This window comes from Musca autumnalis, unplaced genomic scaffold (assembly GCF_047663935.1).
Source record: "Musca autumnalis isolate F117 unplaced genomic scaffold, ASM4766393v1 scaffold_4, whole genome shotgun sequence".
NCBI classification, from domain to species: domain Eukaryota; kingdom Metazoa; phylum Arthropoda; class Insecta; order Diptera; family Muscidae; genus Musca; species Musca autumnalis.
In genome coordinates, this window is record NW_027411977.1 from 251,797,320 (window position 1) to 251,811,258 (window position 13,939).

The window sequence follows — 13,939 nt, forward strand, 5'->3', positions numbered from 1 at the left end:
ATTTTCTGCGGTTATGGAAAGTCGAGTTTTAAGACAACTGAAATAATCGCCAGTCCGAAAAATCGCATTTTTGGTTTTAGACCAAAATCGAAAAGTCGAAAAATCGATTATTGCTTTCAATTACCTATCCCTATTTTGTAGTCGCACATAAAAAGGTATTCTTTATACCCTCAGCCTTTAGGCTAGAAAGGGTGTATACACTTTGATACGGCCAAAAATGTGCCTCATAGAAATAACGGTTTTAGACCCCAAGTATGTTTGGACGAAATTCGTTTCTGACAATTTGCAGTCTATTTAGCCATGTCCGTCCGTCTGTCTGTATGACTGGTGAGCACTATAACTCTCGAACCGATCAACTGATTCAACAAAATTTTGGGTATCGTAATTGTTTGTCCAAACTTAATTTAAGTTCGAAGATGGGCCATATCGGTTCCTACCTCCCCCACAAAAGTTCAAATTTTTTCTGTAAACTGGTGTGAACGATATCTTTCGAAGGGAGCACTTGTTTTGGTCCTAATTTTGCACATCGTACTATTCCTTCCAGATATATATCGGACTCGAATATGGACTATATCGATCTACTCCTTCGGGTACCTTCCACACAAAATTCATATAAAGTGAATGTCCTTGCTGCTCCCTTTACGACGGTACATTTTTTTCTTGCGCAAGGTTATACTTCCTAAGATATTAGCCAAAAAACTCCATGAAACCCTGACGTTGCAGGATCTTTTTAGTAATGTTTAACAACATCTAAATCTCACTTGTAATAAGAATTGGACGAAATTTTTCTAGTAATTTCGTCAGTTGTTTTTTAATTTGGGTCGCATATTTCCGGAGCATTTTCCATTTTCTTCTGTTTGATTCTGATACTATTTTCGAATGCTTTCGTATTTCAATAGATTTTCAATGAGGTGTAGATCTTGTTTTGAGGGCGTTAAACCAGGCTTTACAGTGACTCGAACGATGAAAACACAAAGTACTTCTACGGCTTTGGCGAATGTTTAAAAATGCAAATCTATGTGCAAGGTATATTCTGGCCGACTACGATTTGTGGGGACTACTGCATCGTCCTCATTTTCTTCTTCTTAATTTGTAAATCCGGTATCCGGATATTAGTGATCCTTCTAAAGGGTTTAGATTTTTCCGTCTCCGTATTCAGCCGCCAATATGGGAGCAGATACTGCCAATTCACTTTTTTCGGTTCGCCGAGCATATTTTATTTTTGCGGTACTCATCACTATGAGCGTTCCCTTAAACACCGATGTGAGAAAAAAACTCCACATGCAGTCCTCATTTTAACTGTACTAAAACCACTCGCGTTTGCGTTCGTAGTTAGCGTTCTTCTACCGCGATGGATGTGCGTCATTCATACTATATCTTTGTACTGTCTGGGTAACTTCGTCGTTGTGAACGTTATTCATGCCTGCCAGATAGGTTTGTTGACCGAGAGGTTCAAGTTTGTATCTTTGCTCTTCATCCTTTTCTGCTCTAAAATTTTGGCCTCTTTTAGCTCTTTATTAGAGGTCAACATGGTTTTTTGGCCCCGTCTAAGTTCGTAAGCAACATCCATAAAAGATTTGTTCTAGGTTTAAAAATGTTAGATCACATCTATTACAAATTTTGTTTCAGTTTTACAAGTTAACCTTTGGAAAAGATTCAATTTTCATTTAATGGGTCTTAAAATCGCCCAAACATCCGAAATCTTTCTCAATTTGACCACAGAATCTCCTTATTTTGGAAGCTGTACCGCTCCGGTCGAGCTTAATATATTTTTTACACTCTTCGAATAATAACTCTTCTAATACGCTGGACATTCTATCCTTTTTTTGTTGTGGGTAATATGGGAACAAGGACTCGTTGGATAGGGTGAATGTTAAGATTTTGTTTATTAAGTGCAATCGATTTCCTGAACAAAACGAGTTTCGAAGGATATCGATACAGAAACAGCATTTATTTGTAACAATTTTACCAAAAGATTCTGGGAAAGTAGACCTTTTTACATTGATTTATTTTCGATTGTAGCTGAGAAATGCTTTAATATAACCCCCTCCCACACCACCACCACCTTTGTTCGCAAAGATTGGCAAAAGAAAACATTCAATAGAAAGTCAAGCAGCCACATTGTCACAAAAAGAAAACAGAGGGAAATATAATAAGACCAAAGCACACGCACACGACATCCACAATAATATTTATTTCTTTTATCGGAGCGGATGTAAGTGTGCACAGACAAAACGGGGGAGAAGGAAAGGACATGTCGCGATACAAATGAGCAGCTCTCTCTCTCTCGCTATCATAGCATAACGCCAATACCACATTACAAGTCAAATATTTGCACAAACACGGCACTGCTGTCTGTCTTGTGGTAAGCTTAAGATGTGGATACTGTCACCCTCGTATGGGAGGGTAGTTGCTGCGCTGCGAAACGGCGAACTGTTTCCATTAACAGTATACTGCTTGCCAGTGACGAGACTCGGCTCACGATTTAATGTTTTGCTCCCAGCCATGATTTCATAGACCATCACAGTCCGTTGTCTGGCGTTCGCACAACCTCAGGCAGTCGACGTTGAAGCCCCTGCCATAAAAAGTCATAAAAATACAATTGAATACTGAAAGATAAAGAGAAGAACAGTTGTTGACTGACCCCCCATCCAGCACCATTGTAAGTCGATGATATCTTCATTTGTGTGTAAATATTTTGGTAACATTTCACACTTCTCCCATCTTTTTGTCATTCCCGCATCAGAGGAGTGAAACAACAATAAACAATTGGCATTCATGGTGTTAGAACTCGTTCGAATGCGTAAGTGGGTGGTGGTGGGGGTAGGTAGGACTTACCAATGTTGTTTGTCTATTTGCTGCCAGTGCCACACAACTGCCACATTTGGTCTTCTGTGTTTGAGTCTCTAATCATCATCTCTACACCTCGACACTTGTGGAAGTGACCTTGTATTATTGTGACAGACAATGAATGGAATAATGGAATTGGCTTGGTGAAATATCATTGGACAAACGATTGTTTTCAGCTCCTTATCAGGACTTTGGTGACATTTCATTGAATTGCGAAGCTTCAGTTAATAGCTTCAGGATCTTAAATTGAATTGAGAGTTTTTTATTCCCAGCAATTCTTTGTTTTGGGCGATTTAAATACATACTTTCCATTTCGGTGTGTTTAATAGTGAAATTTAAAAAAATAAATAATAAAAACATTTCCCCATACGCGTGGGGAAGTTTTTATTCAATATTCTCAAAGCCAGGTGTTGGACATCTCCTCTCGTAATTGATCGATAATCACAAGGTCCTCTTTTTTCAATTGATAAACGCAACATTAAAAAACCGACAATTTATACACTGTGGTTTTATGCTTCTCAATGCTATTTCCGATATTTCCTTATAAAGGAATTGGTTTTTGTTTTGCGAACAGAACAATTCGCTTTGGCTGGATTGTCGAACGATTTGTTGAATCCAAAGTAATCACTCTAACCATTTCTCTACTCTCGAATTGTAATCCCACAGATGAGTGCGCGCTCAAGTGGGTGTTTAAATTGAATTTGACACGCTAAACGCCAGTGTTTATTTGCTGTGCGACAAACGCCAGGGGCCATGTCGTATCAAAACCTCCCCCATTGCCTCACTGAGTTTCTATCGTTTGCTTGTTTGGCTACCTTGCCGTGCCGGCTGGTTGAGGTTGTCGTGATTGTTTCATTTTTGTTGGGTTTCTCTGTGTGCACACACAGACCGACCCAATCACTTCCACAGAGTCGTTGTAATGCAATTTAACCTAATAATGAACGCATCAAGAAACATAATGTTGTCATCATCCAAAGTCGAGAGGCGGATGACAGTTGCCTTATTTTCTGTGTTCGCACATCTTCCGCCACGACCCGACGTCTAGCGAGTCAGTCATTAATCACAAAGCGAGTTGGGAGTTGTGCGGTGAAAAGTAGACAAATGATTCTTCCCACAGGATAGGTTTTTATCTGCCAGTTTCGTTCGTATGTGAGCGAGCAGTGGCCATCTCCTTCCTCTTCGCTCTTCCCAAAATCCGTAATTTTAAATAAAACACTTGCTGTGAATTCTTAACATTGAAAACCAAAAAGTGATTAAAATTTATTTACTGTCATTATCACAAAAATATATACAAATGTAAATATGTAGTGTTACGTATATTACATACTTAGGATATACCATTGACGATGCGTTTTCTGATACTTTGTGGTGAATATAGTAATGATGTGGGCAATTCTATATGTGTGTATGTACATGCAATGTGTGGTTCTATCTACCTAACCGACTCTTTTTTTTCATGTCCGAATTATTTGTTATTTGATCTATTGGATGAAGTACTGTTTAATTTACAAGTAAAATACCCTAATATCTCTATTTGGGTTATTAATTGGGAAGGACGAAATGCAACGCAATGCAGACACTGAAAGGCAGTGGAAAATTGGAATAGTGACTGACTGATTTAAAACTCTACTGGTCAAGAGGTTATTAGAATACTCATCCTAATAGAAGCAGATATATTTGTTATTACATTCTAAAGTTCTAAACACGGCATATTGAATAGGTAGTGGCATCGATATATGTATTTGGAATGTCAACATTTTCTTTATGTTGTTGGGGAAATTACAACAATAATAATTTTATTACAAAAGGATTGAAATTTCATACTGTAACAGTTGTTACAAAACTACCTTTTTAAAATTCCTTGGTTCTAAATATGAAAATTGGAATGTCTGATATTTATTCGCTACTATTTACCTATTTTGTATCGATTTAAAGATTTGACAGGCTAATTCCATTATTAGGGATTTCTGTTGGAATACATCTGGGAGAAGCATAGATATTCACCATCACAATAAAAAGTTGGATAGCAATTGGATGCTATATCCAATCACTAAAAAATGTAGTATTGATTTCAATCTCAGAGGGTCTTCTTTAAACTGACCACTGTTATTGAAATGCAACCAACATAAGTAGGGATATTTGTTGTCAATATACAAATCTGTGCATATTAGAAACGGGTGCCACCGTGTTCAATGGTAAGCACATCCGCCTTGTAGTGGGTTCGATTCCCCGGCCATGCTACATCAAATTTTGAACGATGGCAAAATACTCCCCAGTAATGTAGGCGACATTTCCTGAGTATTTCAGCCATGTACAACTTCTCTACAAGTGGTGTCTTAAGACACCCCGTTCAGACTCGGCGATAAATAACACTGTGAACACAAATTTTGCAAAAATATCGCTCAGAAAATTTTAGATACGGCTCTCATTGACAACTAATCGATTTTGTCGCGTTTTTAAAGTAATTTTTGTAATTTACCCCTGTTTGCTCAGAAAAAAACTGTGTTTTGTGTTATTGTATGTTCTGTAACAAATATACAACAAGATATAGTCTTTTTCTGAACAAAAACAGGGTAAATGCACAAAACAACCACGAAAACGCGACAAAATCGATTAGTTGTCAATGAGAGCCTTACCTAAGATTTTCTGAGCGACATTTTTGCAGAACATTTCGAAGCTGAAAAACGTCATCTTATGGTACTTTTATAGCGGCTCTTAAAATAAAGGACGAAAAGGACATTGAAGGAAGCGAGTTAGAAGGTCGAAGTGCTTTACCAAAATAATCCTCATTCGATTTGACTGCAGACATGTCATATCAAAAATAAGCTAAAGCAACAGTGAACAAAGATATAACGCTAATTCCTGATGGCTTACAGGGTCTCTAGCAAAAACTTATTCACGCCATAACGCGGAAGTTCGACTCACGGCGGATCTGTCCTTCGGGGTTCTTAATATACTCACCAAGGCCTTTCTTCCCCAACAGGAATTTTCCGTGCCCCAGACTTTCACCTCCATTTTGTTGCACAGTGTAATAGGTCCCATATCTCTGAACTAATATGCATCGGGATGCACTCATTGATATGAGAGAAATCACTCTTGTCCCGTCTGGGATGTTTGTGGAACAATTATCATTATTATGAATATTAGAAATTGGGGTGGATTATGGTGGGATGTTCTGCTTTCGTAGAAGACCTTTGATTTGGAATACGAGACAACTTTAACATTATTTTTCTATATCCATGCGGAATGTTGAAAACTATATTTATTTGGGTTGTCGATCATACAATTGCCAAACACTGATTAACCAATATTGAAAACAAATTATATATTTCATTTTAACCCACTGGTCGTTTAAACGCCACCAAAAAATGGTTGCAAAAATTGACGTAAAACTCGGTTATTTTCGCAAATTCTTGTGTTTATTTGCATTTTTTTTAGAGTATTGTCTGTTATCTGTCATTCCATGCTTATAAAGCTTCATTTGGCCTATGCATTTCTACGGAATTGGCCTAAAACGCGAACAATTCAAATAATCGACTTTTCCTTTTGTAATTTTCGACTTTTGATGACAAATTTAAAAAATAAAAAAATCATAAAAGGGATTTGTTAAGAATGCAGTAAGAGTATTTTCTCAATCAAATACCAAGGGACTGGCATGTAAGAATACACCTATATTACCCTTCAAAGTTTTCGGCACTTGTAAAAGAAGGCCAGATTGCAGGAAAACTATAAGTTTTGGAGAAAAAAATTATTTTTTTAAAAAATGTTCAGAAAGTCTCAAAAATATTATTTTCCGGTAAAAAAAAAAATTATCGGCGCTAGGTGGGCTAAAAAAGGAAGCGGATACAATTTCAGCTGGGAAATGTTTGCATCAATTACTCACAGTTTTTTAACAACCAAATGCCGTGTGGAACACTTAAACAAGACACTAGCGAAATGACAATGCATTTTTAAAAATTACATACGTTTTTCTCTTCTGCAAAATATGACTTTGAAAATATAGATGACTGGAACAGATTGGGAATTGCATTAATACGAAATTGACTGTTATTTTATTAACTATTAAACTGAAATATTAATACAGTTGACAGGCACAGTTTACACCCCTCTAACATTTTTTTATGGACTGTGAAAGATATTTTTATCCCATTACATAAGCTGCCTCGCCTGCTTTCCTTGCTTCAGCCTGGTGACGAGGCTGCTTATGTACCAAGGCCTTTATTCTGAACGAAAATTCACCGTGAGTTTTTTCACTTTCTACCTTAAGTTGAAACGGCGGAAAGTCAAAACTCACGGGGAAATTTCGTTCATTTTTTATTCAGTTATTATTTAATTGTTAACGAAAATTTACTTTTGAAAAATTTGCCAAAGTCTTTTTATTTGTTTAATTAAACATTTAACTCCACGTTTTGGACGAATAAATTCCGTTCTTTTAAAACGTCCACTGAATATGTCCGATATTATGGAACACTAAAAGAGTCGGTTGATTTAAAGCTTTCTACAGTACATATCCGAAAACGCATTTCCAAAGGTAACTGCGTACGTATTGGGCAATCGGATGAAAATACCAATTGAATTTGACTTAAACGGCAGGTTCAGCAGCACCGAAACGTAATGGAGTTGGTCAAATAATATTACCAGACGCCTGTGCTGTGGGCATTGCTAATGTGGGTGAAGATTTGGCAGATTTTATACAGCCGAACGATGAGACACCAGTGCTGTTGCTGCTGGGCGGAGACGGTGGGGTTTCGGGGCTGATAAGTGGCGTACATCCAAAATAGCGCCATGGATGGTACAGACTGCCAGCATACATAGCCTGAAGACGGGCTTGTAAATCCAAAGCGATTGTTGGGTCCAAAGGGTAGTGTGAAAGGGTGGCAGGAAAAGCGTTCGAAATTCGTGGAGGCATATTTAAAGTAAGTTCCAAGGGCGATCCAAAGGAATACTTTTGCGCAACGGAGGTCGCAGTCGATGGTAGGCTGCCCGGATGATTAGTTCGCTGGTGGTTATGCAGTAGACCATTGGACCCACTGACATGGGACTCACTGTGACTATGACCGTTATTGTTATTTGAATTGATGTTGTTGTGACTAGCTGGTACGGGTGATTTATTTAGTGTTTTTGGTTTTCGCCTAGGCCGATATTTGTAGTCTGGGTGCTCTTTCATGTGTAATGCTCTGTAAAGAGATTGTAGTATTTATGAATTCATTAAACAATATTAGTGGTGAGTGAAATCGTACAGGTAGGTGATCATTGAATGGAGAACTAATATTGCATTTTTCTTAATGTTTAATTGCTTATTTCAAAATTGTTTAAACTTAAATATTGTCTAAAGGTAAGGTCACATTTGGCAAATATTTGTTCCAGCGACCGGCAGTGTTCGCTTACTAAGAGTGAGCGTAAATAATGCATTGAAATTTGCACTCACTTGCTCTCAGTAAGGTCGCTGGAGCAAATATTTGTCGCTGGAGCAAATATTTGCCTCATGTGACCTTACCTTAAATCGTTTTATGTAATAATTAAAAAAAATTACAAACTTTGATTTGTTAATGTTTCAAAAAACAAAGAGCAATTGGTGCCAGCTTAAAGGTTCCTGAATGCTCAACACAGAAAGAGATACGTACATAACTCTAAATACGGAAGATTGAAAACTCTAAGGGCAATTGTTATAACTTTTGAAATTGGTTATATTTTAACGAGGCTTTTTATCCTTAACATTACAATTTAAACGTAAGATAATAATTTCGAAAATTCGACCAATAACAAATAGCCAGTTTTTCTAAGACGATTCGAATTCAAATTCGTTCGAATTACGACCAAACTCCTGTTATTGTAATACATATTTGTTTGATTGAAAACAAAAATTAATGAAATATTTTTCAAAAAACGGAAGTTTGGTAGTAGTAAAAACGAATTTGAATTCGAATCGTCTTAGTGAAACAGTCCAAAAATGCAATGTTTTTCTTGTATCGTGTGTCAGTAAACTTTTGCAAATGTTTTTCAGATATATTTGATATACTCAGTATTCGAAGTATAAAATGTTTTAAACAAATGATTAAAAAAGAATTTTTAACACAAAAATAATATTATCTGGCTATATCGTCTGCCCAAACAATTTATCCAATAATAATTGTTCTATTTCCGATCTCAGCATAGAAATAATGTATAAACGCACACCTGTTCAGCTTGATTTCTATAAGAGTTTCAGTTCATAATCAAGTCCGGTCAAATTTTCTAATATTGACATACAAACACTAATAATAAAACATACACATGTATGTACATATGTGTGGAAGAACCCCTAATAGGGTTGATAATGACATGTGTGTTTACACAAGATATGAAGGTACTGTGAAGTTATGCATCGGCCAGTAGAACAATGCAAAAGTCTACAATTATATTTTACTGTGGAAATTAAAATAAAATCAATGGTGATCATTGTTCTGTACATTCATTGAGTAGAGAATTGTTTTTGCCAATGAATGACTTCTTTTGTCTTAGCCTCTGTCTATTGTTCGATCAATTATTATTTGTAAAACGAACGTGTTGATACGATTGGAGACTTGAAAACAATTGAACGTTACGAGTATCAGCAATAAGAAAATACATGTCATGATGTTGCAGTTACTACCATTTGATAATCCCCAAAATTCCCAAAAAATACTCTTGGTGTTACAATGAATAATATAAATAAATAATAATAAAATAATAAACGCGTTTTTCTCGAAACTTTTTTGACAAACAGTTCGGTCCAGCTTAAAAACTTAAACATTTTCACTTGTTTATTATTAGTTTAAAACGAACAAAACTTGAAAATTAGAGTAAAAAACAAGCGATCCGAAAAGTTTACAATTGTTTCGTACACTCCATACAAACAACACAAGACAAACAGCGGACCTCGGTTTTAAGGCTGACAACCGAAACCTCAGTTGATTTGCAAATATCGTACTTATTATTATTTCAAAACGCCGTAATACTTAACAACTGTTAAGTGTTAAGCTTTGTTGAAAATTTAACATTAACCTGATCTTAGGTCCTTGAAAGTTAGTGAACAGCGTTCTCCTGTGAGGTAATGAGGGATGTCTCGACAATACAAAGGTATAGAAATGTAAAGATAGGAAATCTCAATTTTGTTAAAAATTTTCAATAGATGGATTTAAACTCTGTTGTTACGATATCATTACAATATTACAACATTGCTAGCGATTTTAACCGCCAAAGCAATATCTAATGGTTTGGAAATTTGTATATAATACTGTTATCAAATTGAAATATTTCTTTTTGATACTTTTTCATCACGTAATCCTTTTATTATGTTTATTTTTGATTTTAACATGTCTCTGTTATACGGCAACGCCATTACATTTTTTGTCATAGTCATTTTTGATATGTTTATGTTTATTTTTGTAGTTTGATTACACTGTGCAACACTGGAAATAAAAACAACTTCTAGTTGGCTTTTTCTAAAAGTACATATTGAGACTACAAAAACCTTAGTTAGTCCCAATTTACATTAGGCGAGTTTACTTGCGGCAATTGTCAGTTTGTAGGTGAGAGAGGGTGCTGAGAGGCAAAGGGTTACCATATGCCTCACCTCTCTCTCCTACAAAATGACAATTGCCGCAAGTAAACTCGCCCAATGTAAATTGGGACTTAGGTTTTGTTTTGTTAGATCGAGTTGGGCAATCTAGTTCCCGAAGCGGAGCGGTTTTCTAGTTCCTTTTCCCAAAAGGAATTAGTTCCTTAATATAGTCCCATAGCTCCAAATACTTCAATGAATCTTTCTCTTTCATAGTTATTTTTGTTTCCTTCGTTCCAAATAGTTCCAAGACCGAAATAGTTTCATGAATGTTTCTCTTTCATCGTTCCTTGTGTTTTCATAGTTTGGTGGATTAATTGACATTAACAAATTGGCATACAAATTAATAAATTGCAGCGATATAACGTGTATGTGATTTAATTTTATTTGACAATGTGGCGACATCTGAATAATGAACGAAACGAACGAGAAAAATCGAAATTAGTGTTGAATTAAAGAGAGGAGAATGAAAGAAACTATATGAATGCAATGGCTGGATATAGTTCCAATAGTTCCTTGTCCGGAATAGTTCCTTGGAACTAGTTCGTTCCGGAAATACACAACTCTATTGTTAGGTCGGGTTTGGATTTTATGGTTCCATCTAAACCTCATAACAATTTTGCTTTGCAGCCATCAGCAATGTTTTAGACCTAAAGTAGTAGAACTAGCCTGTCATACAGACGAAGCAGGAAAAACTGCATCTAGCGCGTCAAAATCTTTAAAATGTAGAAAAGTTTACCTAATTTCTGCAATTCTGGTCAGTAGCAGCTAAACTGTTGAGAGTTGAACCAAGTAAACTTTCGCAAAATTTTTCAATTAAATTAATATGCTCAGCAATTCTTCAGAACATTCTGAAAGTGTAAAATGCTTATTTCACGTTGTTTAAGCCGTATTCATATCATTTATTTCAAACAATGTTCGAGTTCATTATTCCTCTAAATATTTTCTACTTACTCTGATCTACAAGTATGCTGCAGCTGTCAAAACAAGATTCGCCTTTGGTTTCAGAGATATATCCCGATTCGCTTTAAAAAGTCAATATTTAACCATGTTTTGACGAGTTCATAAAATGCGACACCGATCTAAGAAAACACAACCCAAATATGGTTTTTATTCATTGGGTCTGTACTTTCATAAACTGCTAGACAGAAGTTGTTTAGTTCATAAATGTTGCACAGTGTTATTTATTAATTCCTTTTCGAGATTTAAACTTATTATTAAATTATTAACACTTCTATTATAAATATAATCACACGTGCTTTATTCTGGTCAAAACATTTGGAAAAGGTGCAATTTCTTCGGAATTCGAAGAATTCGTATTAGCTTTGATATGATGTCGTTCAAATGTTTTATTTACATGCTCTGCACATCCTTTATGTAAATAAGAGGCTATGTATGCATATTTTTGTCTTTTACATGGTTCACTAGAATAGATAGAACCAAGTTAAAAATTCACGTAAATTTTTATAAAAAACGAAATATAATTAAAAATAAAGACGGAAAGTGTCCATTGCCAACAAATATTAGGCTGAAAAAGTTTATTAGGGTCTTGGAAGATGATGAAAATCGATGTTTAGGCTTTAAAAGTTTATAAGTCCAAAACATATTTCTGATCGCTAATGTTTCTGTGCATCCCCCGTCATGCGATACAAGATATGAAATCAAAGGACTTGATGTTGACATGAAGCGTTCAGCGGTTTGGTTTTCGTTATTGTTCGGAGCTCTAGATGTCCAGAGACAACTAAACCACGTAAATCCATCGATTTCCTCAGATAAAATATAAACTTTTGGAATGGGAATGACAGAAATTAGAATTATTTTTACCATTTTTGGCAATGGACACCTTCGATATTTATTTTGAATTATATTTCCTTTTTTATAAAAGTTTACCGCAACTAACTATCGATTTACGTAAACTTTTAGCATGGTTTTTGGCTCATCTGTACGTGGGTTCAAATCTCAATCTGAAAAGTTATCAAAAACTTTCATATAAAATTCCGATATATTCAAACAAAAAGTTTTTATAACCCCGCTTTAAATGACTTTTTGATTTGGTAAGACCCCTACTGAGCTTCTAAAATTTTCTGAGAGCAAATACCAAGTGCTAGCCATAATATTAGGGTCGATAAAGAACAGAGGTCATTGAAAATATTTGGTATTTTGGCTTAAGTTTTAACTAACCTTGCAGTAAAAATGTGAGTGTTATCATGCTCATAACTCCACCACAGTTGACCACATGTATCACAAATGCTCGTAAATCGGCCTGGAAGAATGCCTCTTCGCCGGTAAATAGCGTAGTAAAGGGGTATGATACCCACAGATTTTATAATGATGTAGTACCTTAGTAGTCCATTCTTTTATGCTTATTCGTGTTTCTTTCATGGCTTGAGAACTACAACGGTATAAAAGCTGGGGATATCATATCCCTTTATGTTAAATCTGAATTACAGTTTTCTACGTTATTTATCGCCGAAGAGGCATTCTTCCAGGCCGATTTTCGAGCATTTGTAATGGACCTGTAATCCAAACACAGCTGAAGAGACCTTAACATATACAAAGAAAAAAATTTAAACCTATTCAGATGAGCGGGAGTGTATGCTTACATTTTCATAAAGGGAAAGTACCGCTATAACGCATATGTGAAACATGTTAGCTATTGAAAATTTTGGGTACTATATACTATGCATGTTCCCAAAAATAAAACTAACAATTCCTCTCCTACCGTTGGATACAACGGTATTTGTAAATTCAATCAGGCTGGTTCTAATCAGATGGGCCGGATTGTATAACGAATTTTCTCTATAACCCCAGTAATTCGTATGTCCCCAAGTGCTACGTTATAGGGAAATTCGACTGTTTTGTCATTCAGCGTTCAAAAACATGTTGACTTACCTCAAACGTTTCGCTTCGTCGATGAAGGGACGTTTTTCAGATTCGGTTAACAGCTTCCATTCTGCTCCCAATCGCTTGGATATCTCGGAGTTGTGCATCTTTGGGTTGTCCTGAGCCATCTTACGACGCTGTCCTCTTGACCAAACCATAAAGGCATTCATGGGTCGTTTGATGTGATCACTATTATTGATGTTGGCCGCATTGCTGTGTTGGTGTGCCGTGTGGTTAGCGGTTGTTGGCATTTTGTGGCAGTTTTAGCCGACTTCTTTTATGACCAATCGTAACTTATCTTAATAGGTTTGCCGTGTTAGAGTGACGTTTTTCCTTTGTAAGTCTTCCTGATAGTATTAGTGCAGTTCCGATGGGATATCATTTGCAATCTAAAAACAAAGAGCGATTGCAGGCATAATATTATAATTTGTATCTAAAAATTTAACTAGCGTTAGTGGTGTGATGTAATCTTCCATGAAGTTGAAGGCACGTAATTTGCGCATTGTTCATATTTTCTTAAGTGAGAATATTGTGTTCAAGATCCCAACAAGTGTTTCTACGAAAATGATGAAAGAGATCGATCTTTTAAACCTCCGTATCAATTGAAAATAACTCTTTGCAAGACTA

The 13,939-nt window shown here is 35.9% G+C and overlaps 1 protein-coding gene across 1 annotated transcript; it reads right to left on the reverse strand.

Annotated features, from left to right (window-relative positions):
• Nucleotides 1–7,301: 7,301 nt before the first annotated feature.
• Sox21a lies at nucleotides 7,302–13,635 on the reverse strand. The gene is made up of 2 exons (XM_073987172.1): nucleotides 13,322–13,635; nucleotides 7,302–8,027 (listed from the first exon to the last, which is right to left on the reverse strand). Exons 1-2 carry the CDS (start codon nucleotides 13,561–13,563, stop codon nucleotides 7,475–7,477), a joined length of 795 nt encoding a protein of 264 aa, XP_073843273.1. The 5' UTR covers nucleotides 13,564–13,635; the 3' UTR covers nucleotides 7,302–7,474.
• Nucleotides 13,636–13,939: the final 304 nt, after the last annotated feature.

What these genes read in the sequence shown, in the direction of transcription:
- Sox21a (XM_073987172.1), bottom strand. Translation starts at nt 13,563, where the DNA reads ATGCCAACAACCGCTAACCACACGGCACACCAACACAGCAATGCGGCC. An exon ending in GACGAAGCGAAACGTTTGAG is followed by an intron (nt 8,028 to 13,321) that starts GTAAGTCAACAT and finishes ATCTCTTTACAG; the next exon opens with AGCATTACACATGAAAGAGC.